Source organism: Agaricus bisporus, assembly GCF_000300575.1.
Source record: "Agaricus bisporus var. bisporus H97 unplaced genomic scaffold AGABI2scaffold_11, whole genome shotgun sequence".
Classification (NCBI taxonomy): domain Eukaryota; kingdom Fungi; phylum Basidiomycota; class Agaricomycetes; order Agaricales; family Agaricaceae; genus Agaricus; species Agaricus bisporus.
The window spans coordinates 1,256,331-1,273,188 of record NW_006267346.1 but is presented as its reverse complement, the minus strand read 5'-3'; the positions used below and the strand labels follow the sequence as shown (position 1 = coordinate 1,273,188).

The window sequence follows — 16,858 nt, the reverse complement described above, 5'->3', positions numbered from 1 at the left end:
AAGAATCTAAGGAAACCAAAAAAAATCGGCGGGGATTTTATATATCACGGCAAAACGCGAGTTCTCACGACAGGATTAAATTTAACCAGCTGCGACTTACCTGTCAAAATTACTTTCTTTTCAAGAATAGCGTCGGATCCCCCCGATGGAGTCCACAGAACCTCTTCAACAACACTGTGACTATCTTCTACAAGAGGATTCTCCTTTTATCGTTGCAGAGAGGTTGACGGACCTTGCTCTAGTCGACGATCAAATCAATCGCCTCAATGACCATATTCGTGACGTGCACAGAACTCGTAGTGATTTTCTCTATCACTCAAATCAGATACACTCTCCAGCTACTACTCTTCCCATCGAAGTCTTATCGGCCATATTTTGCCACTTGGTTGATCCCGAGCTGAGGCCCAGTGAACCCACGACTTCCTCACACACCCACCTCCGTCAATCTTTCATACTTAGCTCTGTGTCATCTCATTGGCGCCAAGCAGCACTGGGGACGTCGGAGCTATGGGAAAAAATAGAAGCTGAGGTTTACGAACACCCTCGGCTCTCTGGACACGTAATTTCTGCCATTCAACATTGCGCTTCATATGCTCATACTCTCAACATTTCACTTTCGCTCCCATATTGGCATTCTAGCGGGCTGCTGGACACATTCACTAGCGCCTTTTTTTCCACTGAAATCATCGCAAAAGTGAGAAGATTAAAAGTGTACAGAGTTCCACCTCAGTGGCTCTACCTGATCTCTCAGTTACACGACCTTCGATCTCTGACGCTTGAGCGCCATTTCCAATCGCAGCCCCTTGAGGGACCGGAGTATCGTGGTAAACCAATTACTCTCCCTGCTTCCCTGCGATCATTCTATTTGAGAAATGTACCAACGCATGGCTTACCCTTCCTGGATCAGTGTCAAAATCTTGTCAAATGCGAATATCGACCCGAAATCGAATTTATAGCTCCACCTGGGCTAATCTCTTTCTCCAAGCCTCTTGTTTTTACACAGCTTATATGGTTGGTTATACCTGCTCAAAACGGTCTTCAGACCATAGATTCTGTGAAACATTTGCAGATGCCCTCACTCAAATATCTGGAAATAGAGAATCACGGTATCGGAAAAATTTCCCCTCATGTCATCATCAGATTCTGTTCCCAAGCATCTGCGACTCTTGTAAAACTCAAACTCACTGGCTCCGCATTCCGGTTCTCTCTGGACGACTCACGCTCGTTATTCAGACTCCTCCCATGCCTTCGACGTCTTTATATCGTAAACTAGCGAGACGAGGAGTTGCTTAATGCTGTTCGAGCACTCACTTATGACGAGGACAGTAACCGGGACATTGACTGCTTGCCGCAGCTCAGGAAACTGTCAATGTCTCAAATTCGTAGTTTTGAGACATCCTACCCGAGTCCTCCATATGTCCATACCATCATGGATCTGTTGCGGAGTAGGAGATCCCGCGAGGGCCCCATCTTCCTCATCGACATCTCAGGATATCAATTGAACGCAATGGATCCCGAATTGAAAGAAGAATTTAAATCAGCCGTTGAGGGTTATCAAATTGAAGTCAGAAATTCCGGGGAAAGGGTGGAGTTTCTGGATTATGGCACGGATGATAGTCAAGAAGAATAAGTTAGGAGACAAGACGAAGGAATAACGATGCATACATTTTTTTGCTGTTTATATCGACTGTGGTTTGTAGAATTTGAAATACCAGCCATCCACTGCGCATCCCACCCTCATCATGGTAGAGGAAGATATACAAATCACGACCGAACATGTTCGGTGATGTCGATGATCACCCAGAGCGAGCCTGAGATATCACACATCTACTCTATTGAAAAGACTGTCCCAGGTAGATTACTGAAACTTAAGAGCGAAAATATGAGGAACTCAGATGAAACAGACCCTATTTACAGCCCGTCGCTAGACTTACTGAGAATCACCGACGATTCATCAAAGCACGCCGTCGACCTGCACAGCCACGGCTGGTGCAGCATATACGGAAAGATCCGAATATTGGGAATGGCTTTCATTTCCAAAAAAAAGCTTCATACGTCAATCATATACCATCGATGGAGTTTGTAAAAGCTAATCCACACTGCGACTATCGTCCACAAGACGATTACCCCCATACGCTAACAAATCTCGTGCAAATCAACGAGCAAGTCAACAGCCTCAACGACCATATTCGCGACTTGTTCAAGATACGCAGCACTTTGCTTCATCGCTCAAATCAGCTTCGCTCCTTAGCTTCCACCCTTCCCCCTAAAATCTTGTCAAACATATTTCGCAAGTTGGTCGATCCTGACTTTGCACTAGGTGAACCCAGCGCACCCTTCCGCCTCCGTCAATCTTTCACTCTTAGTTCGGTATCGACTCACTGGCGTCATGTAGCATTGGGGACACCGCAGTTGTGGGAGGATATGCATTGTATCGTTGCTAACAACAATCAGTCGGTTGAACACCTCATTTCTTTGCTTCAACACTGCTCTTCCTGCGCTCATACTCTGAATCTTTTACTGTCGCTCCCGTCTTTCGAGAATGCCAGGGAGGTCCTGCACACACTTACTCAAGCACTTTTCTCAAGTGAAATCAAGGAGAAAGTGAGGAGCCTAACGCTGTGCTGGCCGCCAGCTCATTGGCTCTCAATGATCTCTCGGTTGACCAGCCTTCGTTCTCTGTACATCCTTGGTTATAACGCCTCAGACCGGGATAATTTCCGTCTGTACACACTCGCTACTGTTCCCACTTCCCTGCGGTCGCTGCACGTGGAAGATGTACCAATGTTTGACACTCCCATTCTGCGTCTGTGTCAAAACATCGAATTTTGCATTTATCGACCTGGAAGTCCCATTGTTCCAGTTTCTTACTCTGAACCTCTTATCCTTGGAAAGCTCGAACGCTTGATTATGCCAGCTGGGCATGGTCTTCAGACTGTAACGTCTGCGGGAAACTTGCTGTTGCCCTCACTCAAGTATTTGGAATTAGAGCACCGGGGTTTTCATGACCTCGACTTTTACCCCGACATCATCATCCACTTCTGTCGCCAAGTGTCTAAAACACTTCTAGGGCTTACTATTCGTTGTTCCGGACCCCAATGGTCAGTTGATGCACTACGAATATTATTTAAATCCCTCCCACATCTTCAAGAATTTCACGCCGAGGACTGGATAGCTGCCCCCATCAATGTCATTCAAGCGCTCATATCTGACAAGGACAGCAACCGGGAGACTGATTGCTTGCCGCGCCTAACTACTTTGTCGCTGCATGAAGAACCTAATAACGGTGGCAGTCTTCCGAGTCGTTCATATTTTGACCTGGTCCTGGAGTTAATGAAGAGTAGGCGGACTAGTGAGGGGCCTCTTTTCCATGTCGACATCGCGGGACGTTCCTTTGTGGCTCTGACCCCGGAAATGAAAGAAGAATTGAAATCCGTCGTCAATAATTATCAGATCTTAGTCACAAATAGGAAGCAAAAATTACCGTGGTTATAACGGAACGCAGGTGATATGTAAATTGGTAAGGTGGAGATGATTCGAATAAAAATTTTCAACACACCTACTTTGTACTGTTGATATCGAGAGAATGTAAAGCAATTTTCTACCAACAGTTCAGACGAAACGTCCTTTGCTTTTCTGCACCTGCATCGTTTTTGTAAGCCATGATCAACACGTGAATATATATCAACGACATGACCAGTGGATTACAGGGATGTGTCAAGCCTCGGGCATCGATATGGACGACACAAAGAAATGAAAAATCACCTCGTTTGCCTGGTGGGATCGCAGTGACACTTCAAACGTTTTGCTCGTGGACGGATTAGATCACGTGCTTATCCCATCATTGCCGTCGGGTGTGCCCGGGCTACGTTGTACACAGTGCACACCAGAGCTCGCTTCGCGTCATTTCTCAAAGCGTTTGCATTCCGAATGGCTCTCTCCGATTTCTTCTCCTCCTTCATGACTACAATCTACGCAGATTCAGAAGAGAAAGCGACAGAGCCTGTTGAGGAAACAGAGCCCGTTGCAAAGGAAGAGCCCGCTGCAAAGGAAGAATCCGCCGCAGAGGAAGAGCCTGCTGAAGAGGAGGAAGACCCCGAGGACGTGAGTATCGTTACTGATGCTATTGACCAGAATTTTATTAAATCCTTCGAACTGTGACTCTTAGCTGCAACCCGTTATCCGAGACGAATGCAAGGAGAAAAAGTGCGCACAGCTTGCGGCCCACTTCGAACATTGTCAGGAAAAGGTTCAATCTGGCAAGGGCTTCCAGCATGAGGACTGTGTTGAGGAACTGTACGTGCTATAACTTCTCTTTTATATGAATGCCTGACTCAGAGAATTTCTTCAGTTGTATGTGATCTTTCATAGTCTAAAAGAGCGTCTACTTATTGTTGCCATTATCACGTGGTATACGACTCCAGTCCAGTACGTTTACATGCTTATCGCTTCCCCGGTTTCTATATTAATGCCTCTTGCAGCATGATGCACTGCATAGATGTACGTTATGATACTTTGAGAGGTAGACTATGGCTTATTTCCCGTTCAAGGACTGTGCCGCCCCAAAACTCTTTAGCAAACTTCGCTAGAGTAAGTCCTTCCTCAACTGCCTCAATGTTCGTGTTACTGACTATCGTATAGTTTCCCTTGGATTCGGTTCCAAATAGATATAGTACCTTGGCTAATTTGGATGATAATTCAAATTCATTCCTTGCTTTCCACCTATACCAGCCTGCCGACCCAGTTACAACACCACCATCAGTTCTTCTCGAATCCAGTTACTTATTTCCATCATATCACCGGCACTGATGACAGGATCTATGCTTGTTATGTCTATTTGCCCATCTTCAGCCTAGACTTCATATCCGGTCAGAGTCTCCAAAATTTAATGTCAAGCAACAGCGCTTCCATCGTACCTTATTCCATAAGGACCTGGGGTGAAGCTTGGCGAATCTTATTGGTGGTTTCCTGGCGACGATGAACCTTTGTTCTTCTGAATTGGTCAAATGACTGACTGATCCCCGGAAAACTACCGGCAATGCTGAGAACCTCATCTCCGTGGCACCGCACAATATTTCTATATAGGTCACTAATGCCTTTGCTTTCGGAATTGGCATTTTCCCTTCTGAGGTAACTATACGGGAGTGCAATTCGTCAATTGAAAACACAGCCCCTAAAGGGACCAACACGAGGCGGATCGTGACGATGGGTCCGGGCTGGGTCCGGGTATACCTAACTACCTCTACCGGGCACCCTGGGATCGGTGCAATTTTTCCCCCTCGGCATTCTATTCATTCACCCAACTGACTCCTACGTCGACTCAAGCACTTGGGTGTAAATTTCACCAGCCCCACTTTTGCTTGTCATCCCTATCTGAACAATTAAAAACGTGATCATGTGAGGCACAGAAGATTGGAAGCAATGGAAGGAACATGGAGGGTACATTTGGAGACATATCGTTTCTAAAAATAATCATCTTTCGGCGGCGTGCGCTGCTATTCGGATTACAATTTTCTCTAAAGAAGATTATATATCTTCGCGGAGCTGTACATTTGACGGGCCCATGATATAGATTACTTAGTCAAGAGATTGCAGATACGTCACGGAAGATCTCGTCCTCCTAGTCGCCTGCACTTTTCACCTCAAATAGCTGTGCTATTCCGAATACCCGTAAAGACATTTTTTCCTCGCCCTTTTATTTCTTAATGCTCCGTGCAAGCTCAATAACGTTCTGAGTCACCCTCTCTTCCACCCCCATCCCCACTACCTTCACCCGCTTCCATCCCACTCTTTCGACTAGAACGTCGAACGCGCTCTGCGGAGAATTGGCAGATTAGTTCATTTCGTCAAGAAACCCTACATCTATACAGACATGGCGCCGACGACATTACCGAGCTTAGAGAGTGTTACTTTGGACAATACAGTGGGCGCGTTGTTTACGGGCGTATTAGCTGCCGTGTTGTAAGTTCCCTCTCCCCAATGTCATGCGCATCAATTCTCATCGACACTGATAACCTTTGATTTCCAGTCTCTTTGGGGTCACGACATTAAATATGTACTGGTACTATCATCTCTATCCAAAAGACAACCTGTTGCACAAGTGGGCGGTGAGTCAGAGCAAATTTTCTTCCGTCGGCGTATAATCTGATCGTGGGTTCTTTTCAGGTGGCGGTTCTATGGTAAGCGTGTCGAGGGTCCCGTGACTTCACTGCCTTTGTTGATGGCATGACGTTTTCAGGGTTCTGGACACACTGCATGTTGCGTTAACTATCCATGCGGTATATTCATACATTGTGAAGGGCTTTGGTAGTCTGCCCGGTCTAGAGGAAGTAATCTGGTACGTGCCCGCCTCCTTCGAAATCCGCGGTTTGCTCATATCATCCCAATTTCAGGTCAATCAAGGTGAGCGCGACAGTTGACTTAGTTGGTGAGAATTCTGAAGCGAAGTATTCCCAAATCTTAGCTTCAAGTCCTTGTAAATGTAAGTATTTCTGGTGTAATGGTATCCCACTATCATCTACTGACAGTGGGCGTGACCCGAAAATAGGTCTTGATCATACTTCTCGTTCACAGTCTATACGCGCTCAGAGTTTGGATATGTCAGTCGCGTTGTTCTATCAAGATACTTATCAAAGCTAATGATGGACGTTACCATAGTGGGTGAAATCCACCATGGAATAGTTGGTTACTTTGTGGTATGTTTGGAAACGAGTGCTTCTCTGACTCCATACTGATCGATCGTTTAGGCATTCATAGTTCTAGGCGGTTTCGGTAAGCCTGGGATTTTCTCACTCGTCGTGATAAATTTTAATTGTAAACAATGGGGTGCTTTTTCAATAGCAATCGGAATTGGTATGTGTCCTTGTGCTACGGAATCAGCGCCCGTCTAATTTAGTTTACTGATTCATTCCTTCTCGTCTTCTAGTTCTCGCTTATCAAACGTATGTTTTTCCTATGTTTTAATACCCTTGCGCCTACAATTTGCTTGGTAGTTACACGGTTGACACGTTCGCGGAAATCGGACGCATATCCGTACGCACCTGATCTCAATTCATTCCCTGAAGGGGTTAACTGACGCCCTTTTTTGATCTATCAGTGGATCATCAATAGTGCATTCGCAACCGCCACTGGAATCGATTTTGTTATCACGGCGGCAATGTTTTATTATCTTTGGAAGAGTCGGATTGTGGCATCAAGGTAAGGGTTGTCTAATATGTTCTGAAGTTGGGAAAATTGACTGATATATGATAGGTTGGATTCGAGAATATCCACGGTTATGCAGTATACTTTGAGTTCCGGGCTCTTGACAAGGTATGATTTCGGCAGATTCCTCTTCAAACGCATACTGATTGTGTCTTCGTTTAGTGCATGTTCTCTTTCAGCATTGTTTTGTGTATGTTATTGCGTCGGATAACCAACCAGACTCATGCACTAACTTTCCTTCCAGTACATCCTCCTTCCAAATACTTTCGTTTTTCTCGGTCTCGAATTTATCCTTACAAAATGTAAGTTCCACTCTTTCGCCGAGTTCCGAATGTTCAATTCTCCATAATGCAGTATATGTATTGTCGTTCCTTTCACTCCTGAATGCTCGCCAGCATCTTCCGGCCACAGACCCTCCCTCTCGTTTCACCTCAGTTTCCGACCCCAAATTCGTCAGAATGCCTATGACAGAGCGTCGATACCAAGGAGCTGAAGATAAATTCACTCCACCTGTCAAATTTCAACCAAGTTCCGAACGTTACACTAATAGGAAGGCTCTCCGCAAGACAACATCTAGTTTTTGGTCTCCACCTCCACCAATTTCCACTCAATTTGATGAAGAAAGAGGCTATAAAGATTATTTGCCCGCCAATCTGAGCGTGGACCAAAGTATCGGAGATGTCGGGAGTCACTGTGAAAGGAGCTTGAGTGACGAGAGTGAGACTGTGAAGGGAGCCTCGAGCCCGACGAGCCCAGATAGCACGACTCCTTTGGTGATTCAACGTCCGCCTACGGTCTATTACGATAGTGCTGAAATACCTAAGGTGCGATTATTTTTTTTCCTTTGAACCGTCTAACAGTCATAGTGATCAAAAGCTATAGGTTTCAAGTCAGGCTAAATCTCTTTCGACTTCATCATACCCCTGGCATGCGCGATGAAACTGTTTATTTTGACCTTCCCTTGTGTTTTGACCTGTCCCCGGTTCTGTGAATTCTCCTATCCGCTTTTTGTTGTAAATGGGTATATTACTGAGTGATTTGTATTCCTACCCCTTTTTCGCCATTCATTTTTGTGTAATTTGTAGTACTAAAGGCATTATTTTTCGGCAGCATCCGCATTCTTTCAACTGCATTAGTTGATTCTTTTGTTTACTTGGATTGGAGGACTGTCATTTGTAATTATTTATTTGCAATCATTCCCGTAATAACCAGCGCTGCGATTACCTTCCACAGGAGCGGCTTTAAGTCTTCAAAGTATGGCATTCAATGCATTCTCGGATCCCGGAGCAACCAAAATGGAGAAGTAAACATGTTTCAGATGAGATGGTACGTATCATATCCCGACGAGTCAATTTAACCCCTGTCTATCGATTTCTCTCTTCCTACTCTTCCTCTCAATGACCTCTGCAATTTCGCCACCAAAGCCCGCAGCGGTGAGGACCACCGAAGGGGAAATGTTATGGGAAATAAAAAACAACGGGAAGGAATGCAAGACTTGGTATAGGATATATGGTGATTTGAAGTCAGGAATTCGTCCATTGTTGGTCGTTCATGGAGGGCCTGGAGTGACCTCAGATTATTTGGTCTCGTTATCCGATCTCACTGTGGAGAAAGCTATCCCAGTGATCATCTACGACCAGGTCGGAAATGGGCTCTCAACACATTTCCCAGAGATGATGGGTGACGTTTCGTTCTGGACAGAGGAGCTGTTCTTGGACGAGTTGAACCGTTTATTGGATCATATTGGAATCGTTGGCGATTATGATCTCTTTGGACATTCTTGGGGTGGAATGTTGGGCGCTCGTCATGCATCGAGGCGACCCCGCAGGCTGAAGCGTCTTATTTTGATGTCTACGCCTGCTTCGGGCGCCCTCTGGATTGAGGCACAAACAAAACTTCGAAAGACGCTTCCCGAGGCGGTTCAGGAAACTTTTGAGAGGTGTGAAAGGGAGGGAAAGACAAGCAGCAAAGAATATCAAGAAGTTTCCATGCTCTATTACTCTCAATACCTTTGCACGATCAATCCTATGCCAGAGTCTCTTCAAAAGAGTTTTGAATGGATGGGGAAAGATCCAACAGTTTATCTCACTTTGTCGGTTTGAATTATCTCTTTTACACTCATACCTGTTGACTCGTTTGATAGGAATGGCAGCCCTTCTGGGACATATGTCCCTGGTCCACTCAAAGATTACACGCTGTTGGATGACTTGAACAAGATAACAGTTCCGACTCTTTTGATGAACGGGTGGAAAGACCAGGTCACCGACAAATGTGTTTATCCGTTGTTCCAGCAGATTCCTAGGGTTCGCTGGATTCAGTTCCCGGTGCGTGAATGAACGATCTGCTTCTAAATTCGACTCAACGCGATGATATCCAGGAATCGAGCCATATGGCACAGTTGGAAGAGCACGAAAGGTTCTTACAGGTTGTCGGTCTCTTCCTCACTGAAGAGGGCATGGGCCGTTGACAGTAAATTCTACATAAATCGACCGACCCATCATCAAACATTTCTCCAGTTGGTTGAGCGATAGATAACAAAGATATTTGATGATCAAGATATTTACCGATTAGTGAGCGTATTCGAGTTTGGCGTAGGATATAAAATAAGAGCATTTTCGCATCTTATTAAAGATCTGAAGGTATGAATTAAATGAGGTGAGTATGAGTCTTTTATTAAGCCTCGTGGCGTTCCCAGGCGATGACTTCGAAGTTGGGGACCATGTTTCATGTGCCAATATCATTATATATTCTGGGACAAGGACCTGGTTGACCAGCCTGCCCATACACGAATAAGTTGCGGCGTCTGATCACGTTCGGATGCCCAAGGGTGACATATGCCCATCTACCTCTGATGCTGATTCGTCTTCAATTCAAGCCGCATCTCCGGAGGTGATATCGCAACAACTTCTGCCACGTAGGTTCTTATGGTTGTCTCGGAAACTATCACTTCTTTTGATGTAGGGCCATGGCACTTTTTCGAATACCGGCGGTACTGTCAAAGGCTGAATACAGTCTGCATGACAGAACATGTTCAGGCTTCCAATTCCAGCAGAGAAAGCTCGCTATTGTCCGGAAGAATATAGAGGCGAAAACAAATATCAGACTCACCTAGGAAGCACTCGGTACGAGATTAATCTGGAAATGCACGCGTGAATTAGTGATAAGTTGCTTGTGACCTGCCTGTTTCACGACGAGACAGAATCTCGAGTGATGAGTTGTTGTCTGTCAAAACACGCTCCATAGCGGGCCACGGGGATCAGATACTGATCAGATGCTTCAATGCCGAGGTTATCTTAGTAGTACTACTTTCTCACGAATTCTAAAACGAAACACTCACACCAGAGTACCTGTTCTGGATACCCGCCTCACGCTAAGCATCGTCATTGCCCATCGAGACAGAGTCATTGAAGGGAAGCGACTAATGAAGGTTCGGAATCTTGGGACGCGAAGCTGGACTTGATGTAATTGTACGAACGTGACGGTGGCCTCACCCGCATGATTCATGGAAGGAGTATAGACGTCAAACAGCGCAGCAAAGGCAGTAACTGTCTCCAGCACTAATTGGGCTCAACAGCGACTATGCATCAAGATACACTCTCCCATCTTTGTTCTCGGTATGTTGTCAGGATACGTTTGACGACCTGCTCCATGTTCGTCATATTTTCATGATGGATCTATTAACACTTTGCAGGTTTTCCTCCACCAAATTCGTTGGTCATTTACTATTTAAACGGTCGAGCTTTCGCTTATGTTCTACATTCCTTTACTGAGATTTCCACAAAACTTCACTCCTCATTAGCTCACTATGCAATCCTTTCTTTCTCTGCTCTCTTTGCTTGGCCTTTTGTTTGCTAGGGGCACATTTGCTTCGCCGTATTATGCGGTAAATCAAGGGCTCAACGTGACAATGATTCCAAGGGCGGACGCCTCGAAATGCGCTGCTCTCAGTATAGAAGATGCAAAAAAAAGTGTGCAGTACTTTCTCTTATTATGAGGGCGCAATTTTCTGATGTAAATTCAAGTGCCTGGTTGGGCCAAATTGGAAAAGTATGCGAAAGATACATGGGGCGATGGTGATTGGAATATCGTCACCAATCCCGAAGATGTGAGGCCAAGCTTCAAATCTCATCATCTGTGGTCTAGAGTTTCTGATATGGGCAAAACAGTTTCTGGATCGTCCAGCTAATGCCTGTGTTGACGATAGCACTACCACTGTTACTCCCAAAGGTTGGTCCGCTTTTGTTTCCCAATCACGAGGCTTTACCAATTATGTCGACAGGTTCTCCTGAATGCACTGCCCGTGTTCAGGATCTGGTAGGTACTACAGATGGTACGGACGGTGAACAGACGGTGTCAATTGCCACTGGACAGAGCACCGAAGGCAGTTGGACTGTTTCCCGTATGTAACGCCACCCTCACGATGATGAATCTATTTTTACAAAATAACATTTAGAATCCTCGTCATTCAATATCGGTACTTCGTTCACCGTAGACGTTGGTTTTGAAGGACTCTTCGATGCATCTACATCGATTACAACCTCCACCACGTTCGAGAACTCGAGTGGCAGATCGTGAGTCACCGATATTTTACGCCCAGTCCATAGAATCTAGTTAATCAATTGCCTGATCAGATTTTCAACCACGACTGACTCTACGGGTACCCAAAAAGTCACCACAAAGACAAAAGACGGACAAAACTGTGGTACAAAGGTGGGCCTAATCAATTATCATGATGTTTATAAAAATCTGACTGTAAAATGCTCAGCTTGAAGTCAAAACCTGCAATCAACTAGGGGAGGGCAGAATGCGATTCGTTGCAACCGGATATGTTTGGTTTAACTATGAAGACAGAGTGTGTATTATTCCCTGCCCGCGAAGGTTCACAACTGATCAACGACTTAAGCGTGCTCCAAAGAGCGATCCCGATGGTGATAAACACTATAAATGTCCGTTACTTTTCCTCATTTATTGCCTGTGACTTCAGGACTCATTTGATATAGATTCCGCATTCATTGACGATATCCTCACCCTGGACGAGCGTTCGAGTTGGATGTCGTACAGTGGATTTGTCAAGGGTATTTCTAACGGGCACTACAACCAGTTTTGTAATGACGACGTCGTTGACTAGCAAGCCAAGTTCAGTAGAAGTCGGTGGGGTAGAATCTCCTCCTGTAAATTCGAGGGCTTTCTTGTAATAGTCCCACCTGACCATCTGGAGCCTGCTTAGTGGATTTGTCCATGGACTCATTAGAATCGTCATTGTGACCATTATTTTGTAGTACAATATCAATCCTTCGTTGATTTGTCTTAACCCTTCGGACCGTGTGACTCATGATGTTACGCACCATATTCAAGGTCAGATACCGGCGGCGCCGTCAGAAGGCTGAGTACAGTCTGTCACATATGAAAGGACATGTTCGGGTTTACTATTCCAGAAGAGAAAGCCCGCTATTGTCCGGAAAAATATAAAAAGAAAAAAAAGATCTGAATTTTCCTAGGAGGCATTCGGTACGAGGCAAATCTGGAACAGCACGCGTGGATTAATGATTGCCTGTCATCCCTGTTTCACGACGAGACAGCATCACGACTGTTGAGTCATTGTCTGTCGAAACGCGCTCGGGGCGGGCCACGCGGATCAGGTATTACTATATCACTTGCCGCGGTTAAGGCTATGTTTTCTCACGACTTCTGAAACGAAATAGCTCTCACCAGAGCATCTGTTACGGATACCCACCTCACGCTCAGCATCGTGAGTATCAATCGAGACAGAGTCATCGAAGAGAGATGGTTTTTGGAGGATCGGAATCCCGGAGCGCGAAGTTAGACTTCATGTGCTACGTACAGCCGCTGGCCCCTCACCCGCAACGTCAACCTGCCTGGCGAGGGTAGTAACCGCTCCCCGTGCCCTAAAATTGGGTTCAACAGCAGCTATGCATCAAGATATGTTGTCTCATCTTCGCCAGGTATGTTGCCAGGACGCGCTTATGTCAAGACGCGTTTGACAATTTGTTCCATGTTCGTCATATCTTCATGATGGATCTCTTGTCACTTTTCGCAGGTTTCTTGGACAATTACTATTTAAACGATTGAACTGTCGGTCGTATTCCTACATTCCTCTACAGATATTTCCGCAAAACTTCACTCCCTCATTCCTCCAATATATCGACCATGCCATCTTTTCTTTCTCTCCTCTCTTTGCTTGGACTCTTGTCTACTAGGGGTGTATTTGCTTCGCCATACTATTCGATAGACCACGGACTCAACGTGACTATGGTTCAAAGAGCAGATGTCTCTAAATGCGCTGCTCTCAGTATCGACGATGCAAAAAAGAGTGTGTAATACTTTCTCTTATTATGAGTATGCAGTATTCTGACCTGAAATTCAGTGCCTGGTTGGGCCAAATTGGAACGGTATGCAAAGGATAAATGGGGCGATGGCGACTGGAATATCGTCACCAACCCTGAAGATGTGAGTCTAAGCTTCAAACATCATTCTCTAAGTCTCGCATTTCTTATATAGGCGGAATAGTTCCTAGGCCGTCCAGCTAATGCCTGTGTTGACGATAGCACTTCCAATATCACTCCCAAAGGTTGATCCACCTTTGTTTCCCTTTCCCTGTTGTGACTTACCAATTATGTCTACAGGTTCTCCTCAGTGCACCAGCCGTGTCCAAAATCTGTCAGGTACCTCAGATGGTACAGATGGTGAACAAGTAGTCTCAGTTTCCACTGGACAGAGCACCGAAGGCAGTTGGACTGTTTCCCGTATGTAACGTCATCCTCACAATGATGAATCTATTTTTACACAAAATAACATTTAGAATCCTCGTCATTCAATATCGGTACTTCGTTCACCGTAGACGTTGGTTTTGAAGGACTCTTCGATGCATCTACGTCGATTACAACCTCCACCACGTTCGAGAACTCAAGTGGCAGATCGTGAGTCACCGACGTTCTGCGCCCTGTCCATAGTATTTAGTTAACCAACTACCTGATCAGATTTTCAACCACGACTGACTCTACGGGTACCCAACAAGTCACAACAAAGACAAAAGACGGACAGAACTGTGGTACAATGGTGGGAACCTAATCAGTTATCTTAAAACTGTATAAGTATCTGACTATATAATGCTCAGCTTGAAGTCATAACCTGTAATCAAGAAGGGGAGGGGAAGGTCCGCATTGTTGCATCGGGATACGTTTGGTTTAACTATGAAGATAGGGTGTGTAGTATTCCCTCCCTGTGAAGCTTTTTGGTCAACTAATCAATTACTTTCTCTCATTAAGCGTGCTCCAAAGAATGATCCTGATGGTGATGAACACTATAAATGTCCGTTATTTCCCCTCATTATTTTGCCTTTGACTTCAAGACTCATTTGATACAGATTCCGCACATATTGATGATATCCTCACCCTGGACGAGCGTTCGAGTTGGATGTCGTTCAATGGAGCTGTAAAGGGTATTTCTAACGGGCACTACAACCAGTTTTGTAACGACGACGTCGTTGACTAGCAAGCCAAGTCCAGTAGAAGTCAATGGGGTAGAAGCTTTCCCTGTAAAACCAAGGGCTTTCTTGAAATAGTCCCACCTGAAGGCCTGACCATCCGGAGTTTGCTTAGTGGATTTGTCCATGGACTCGCGAAAATCGCCATTGTCACCAATAGTTTCAAACTACACTACAATATATCATCCTTTCAATTTTACACACCCCGTGTACTAGTTTCTAACCGAGTGTCGGCCTTGTCTCCACACCTATCTATTATGCGGTATCAATGTAATCATTGTCAACGCATTAACTAGAGGAAGTATTTATATTTTGATAATACGAACACTACATGAAGGAGAGCTTTCTAGCGTCGTGGAGGTAGCACGGTATGATAATCTCTTTGACTGCCTGCGTGTTGAATGAGAGGCGGCTACTCATTTTGGCATGGACTCGCTTCATCAGCAAGTCTACATTTTGCTTGTTCACTTTTCGGCACTTTTCGGCCTTTTTCGCATCCGGCACAAGTACAAAAGCTGAAAAGTGAAAAAGCTACCTAGAGCACTAATATTTTTGTTCCCTAAGGGTTTTGTACTCGCCATTGGGAGGACTTTGTGGTGAATAAGTAAATGAGAAATCATTACGGTAACAAGATACAAGGGAGTGGTGGGTAGGTAATATAATTTTCTAGTTCTGGCTAGTAGTTGATGCGCGTCAACAGGCGGAGGAACGCGCAGTAAGGTGAAAGAAAGAAAGAAGAAAGTGTTGTTGTAGCTCCGTTCCGCACTGCTTGTGGACGTTGGACTCCGGCAGCTTCCGTCGCAGGGCCCTGCACTCGAAATAATACATAACAAGACAAAATACAAATATGATTTCGGGTAAACTCGCCGCTACGCTTAACCCTCGTTCACGCGCCGTGGTTGGGCATTCCTAGCATCTTCCTCCCAATATTCTCTCCACATAGCCGACTTCCTCGCTTAGCGGATGTTCGGTGTGTTTGATGGGTAGAACTCTTTGACTGTTGTTCACTTGTTCCGAGTCAGGTCGTGCCAGTGCCTGGAGAAGCCACAAAAGGACTTTGATCAAGCCATGCTTGAAGCCATTCTATCCATTCTCGACGATAAGCACCCTCTCATCTCCAACGTTCAGAGTCCCTGCAAGTCTTGCAGTCTTTATTTGCTGCCAATTTCGCTCCGGGACATATTATACGTTAAATTAACCTTAATTATATTTAACCATAGTTGTGTTGTAATTTGTGCCAACTTTTTCACTTTTTGTAGCTTATTGTAGCGTTTTCACTTTTTCCGCTACCTTGCTGCATATGTAGGATGCCAGCTTTTTATAAATCCAGGCCTGAAATCAAATCGCAGCTTTTTGTTCGCTTTTGGTCGCCTTTTTAGCCTGTACAGGCTAAAAAAAGCTAATTGCAAAAGTTCTGATGTTGGGAATGCGATGTCCTGCACCCTGCATACAGTATCACGGGCATTCATGACAGCGGTCGCTGCCGCCCACTCACTTGAACAGATGTATAATTATCCCACCAACTTCTTTCTGCCAAGTGCCCAGGCTCAGATCTCATCTCACATGCGCCCTGATGCGCCCCTGCTGATGTATGATGATGGTAGTCTCTGGGTAGTCTTGCCTTTTGGGACCTTGCAGATCTCACGCACACTGCTACACAGGCTGGCCCTGACGGTGCTACGTCGTTTGATGGGACACCTACCTACAACCAGCCATATGGCATTATAATCTCCGTTTCCGACAGCTCGGCCTCTTATCGCGGAATTTTAGTGCAATTATGATCAGTTTAGGTTAATACTAGATAGACGACGGAGGGTATTCAAAAGGCGTCGAAATTCTGAGGTCTATTTAATCAACATACAATCCCCCATCGAGAAAGTAAATAATAAGCTCGCGCTTTGGTGACCTTTTAAGGGAAAAAGGCGCAGTCTGGACTCTGCACCGTACAATTTTAGTCATTTCCGATCAATGGCCTCAGACAAACCGGCAGACATTTCTGCCTCTACGACATTGTAGAAAATCTTTGAGCATGCTTACTGCATTAAAAAGTATAAAAGAATACAGGCCCTAGTCACCGCATAATAGAAAACGCATGTTCCTGTGCCTGACCCAAGTAATCCTTATTTTCCACTCTTTTTCTCACTCACTCTC

General features: G+C 45.2%; 6 protein-coding genes across 6 annotated transcripts; 5 read left to right on the top strand and 1 right to left on the bottom strand.

The window, feature by feature from the left end:
- Positions 1-145: 145 nt before the first annotated feature.
- On the top strand, positions 146-1,630 carry AGABI2DRAFT_121859 (hypothetical protein; the record flags this gene model as incomplete). Its single annotated transcript, XM_006455882.1, has 2 exons — positions 146-1,264; positions 1,322-1,630. The coding sequence occupies 2 exons, from the start codon at positions 146-148 to the stop codon at positions 1,628-1,630; spliced, it is 1,428 nt and encodes a 475-aa protein (XP_006455945.1).
- A 1,058-nt stretch (positions 1,631-2,688) lies between these two features.
- Positions 2,689-3,067, bottom strand: AGABI2DRAFT_195239 (hypothetical protein). The gene has a single exon (XM_006455881.1). The coding sequence runs from the start codon at positions 2,923-2,925 to the stop codon at positions 2,704-2,706; it is 222 nt and encodes a 73-aa protein (XP_006455944.1). The 5' UTR covers positions 2,926-3,067; the 3' UTR covers positions 2,689-2,703.
- Positions 3,068-3,930: 863 nt separating this feature from the next.
- Positions 3,931-8,142, top strand: QCR6 (QCR6 subunit 6 of the ubiquinol cytochrome-c reductase complex; the record flags this gene model as incomplete). The annotated part of the gene is made up of 23 exons (XM_006455880.1): positions 3,931-4,104; positions 4,169-4,296; positions 4,339-4,428; positions 4,482-4,590; positions 4,642-4,761; positions 5,801-5,961; positions 6,029-6,107; positions 6,166-6,179; positions 6,239-6,337; positions 6,393-6,402; positions 6,464-6,481; positions 6,548-6,599; positions 6,658-6,695; positions 6,747-6,771; positions 6,841-6,852; positions 6,926-6,941; positions 6,993-7,032; positions 7,097-7,197; positions 7,252-7,311; positions 7,366-7,393; positions 7,448-7,505; positions 7,558-8,027; positions 8,086-8,142. 23 exons carry the CDS (start codon positions 3,931-3,933, stop codon positions 8,140-8,142), a joined length of 1,959 nt encoding a protein of 652 aa, XP_006455943.1.
- Positions 8,143-8,600: 458 nt separating this feature from the next.
- AGABI2DRAFT_121856 (hypothetical protein) lies at positions 8,601-9,670 on the top strand (the record flags this gene model as incomplete). Its single annotated transcript, XM_006455879.1, has 3 exons — positions 8,601-9,295; positions 9,347-9,527; positions 9,581-9,670. 3 exons carry the CDS (start codon positions 8,601-8,603, stop codon positions 9,668-9,670), a joined length of 966 nt encoding a protein of 321 aa, XP_006455942.1.
- A 1,440-nt stretch (positions 9,671-11,110) lies between these two features.
- AGABI2DRAFT_121855 (hypothetical protein) lies at positions 11,111-12,331 on the top strand (the record flags this gene model as incomplete). The annotated part of the gene is made up of 9 exons (XM_006455878.1): positions 11,111-11,171; positions 11,226-11,308; positions 11,370-11,430; positions 11,483-11,602; positions 11,657-11,774; positions 11,835-11,913; positions 11,969-12,055; positions 12,107-12,149; positions 12,204-12,331. 9 exons carry the CDS (start codon positions 11,111-11,113, stop codon positions 12,329-12,331), a joined length of 780 nt encoding a protein of 259 aa, XP_006455941.1.
- Positions 12,332-13,100: 769 nt separating this feature from the next.
- AGABI2DRAFT_180773 (hypothetical protein) lies at positions 13,101-14,757 on the top strand. Its single transcript, XM_006455877.1, has 10 exons — positions 13,101-13,166; positions 13,262-13,534; positions 13,589-13,671; positions 13,732-13,792; positions 13,848-13,967; positions 14,024-14,141; positions 14,202-14,280; positions 14,339-14,425; positions 14,490-14,532; positions 14,588-14,757. The coding sequence occupies exons 2-10, from the start codon at positions 13,372-13,374 to the stop codon at positions 14,713-14,715; spliced, it is 882 nt and encodes a 293-aa protein (XP_006455940.1). The 5' UTR covers positions 13,101-13,166; positions 13,262-13,371; the 3' UTR covers positions 14,716-14,757.
- The last annotated feature ends 2,101 nt before the right edge of the window (positions 14,758-16,858 follow it).

Coding starts and splice junctions, on each gene's coding strand:
- AGABI2DRAFT_195239 (XM_006455881.1), bottom strand. CDS start 2,925: ATGCCCAGCTGGCATAATCAAGCGTTCGAGCTTTCCAAGGATAAGAGG.
- AGABI2DRAFT_180773 (XM_006455877.1), top strand. CDS start 13,372: ATGCCATCTTTTCTTTCTCTCCTCTCTTTGCTTGGACTCTTGTCTACT. Junction 13,672..13,731: donor TCGTCACCAACCCTGAAGAT/GTGAGTCTAAGC, acceptor TAGGCGGAATAG/TTCCTAGGCCGTCCAGCTAA. Junction 13,968..14,023: donor AGGCAGTTGGACTGTTTCCC/GTATGTAACGTC, acceptor AATAACATTTAG/AATCCTCGTCATTCAATATC.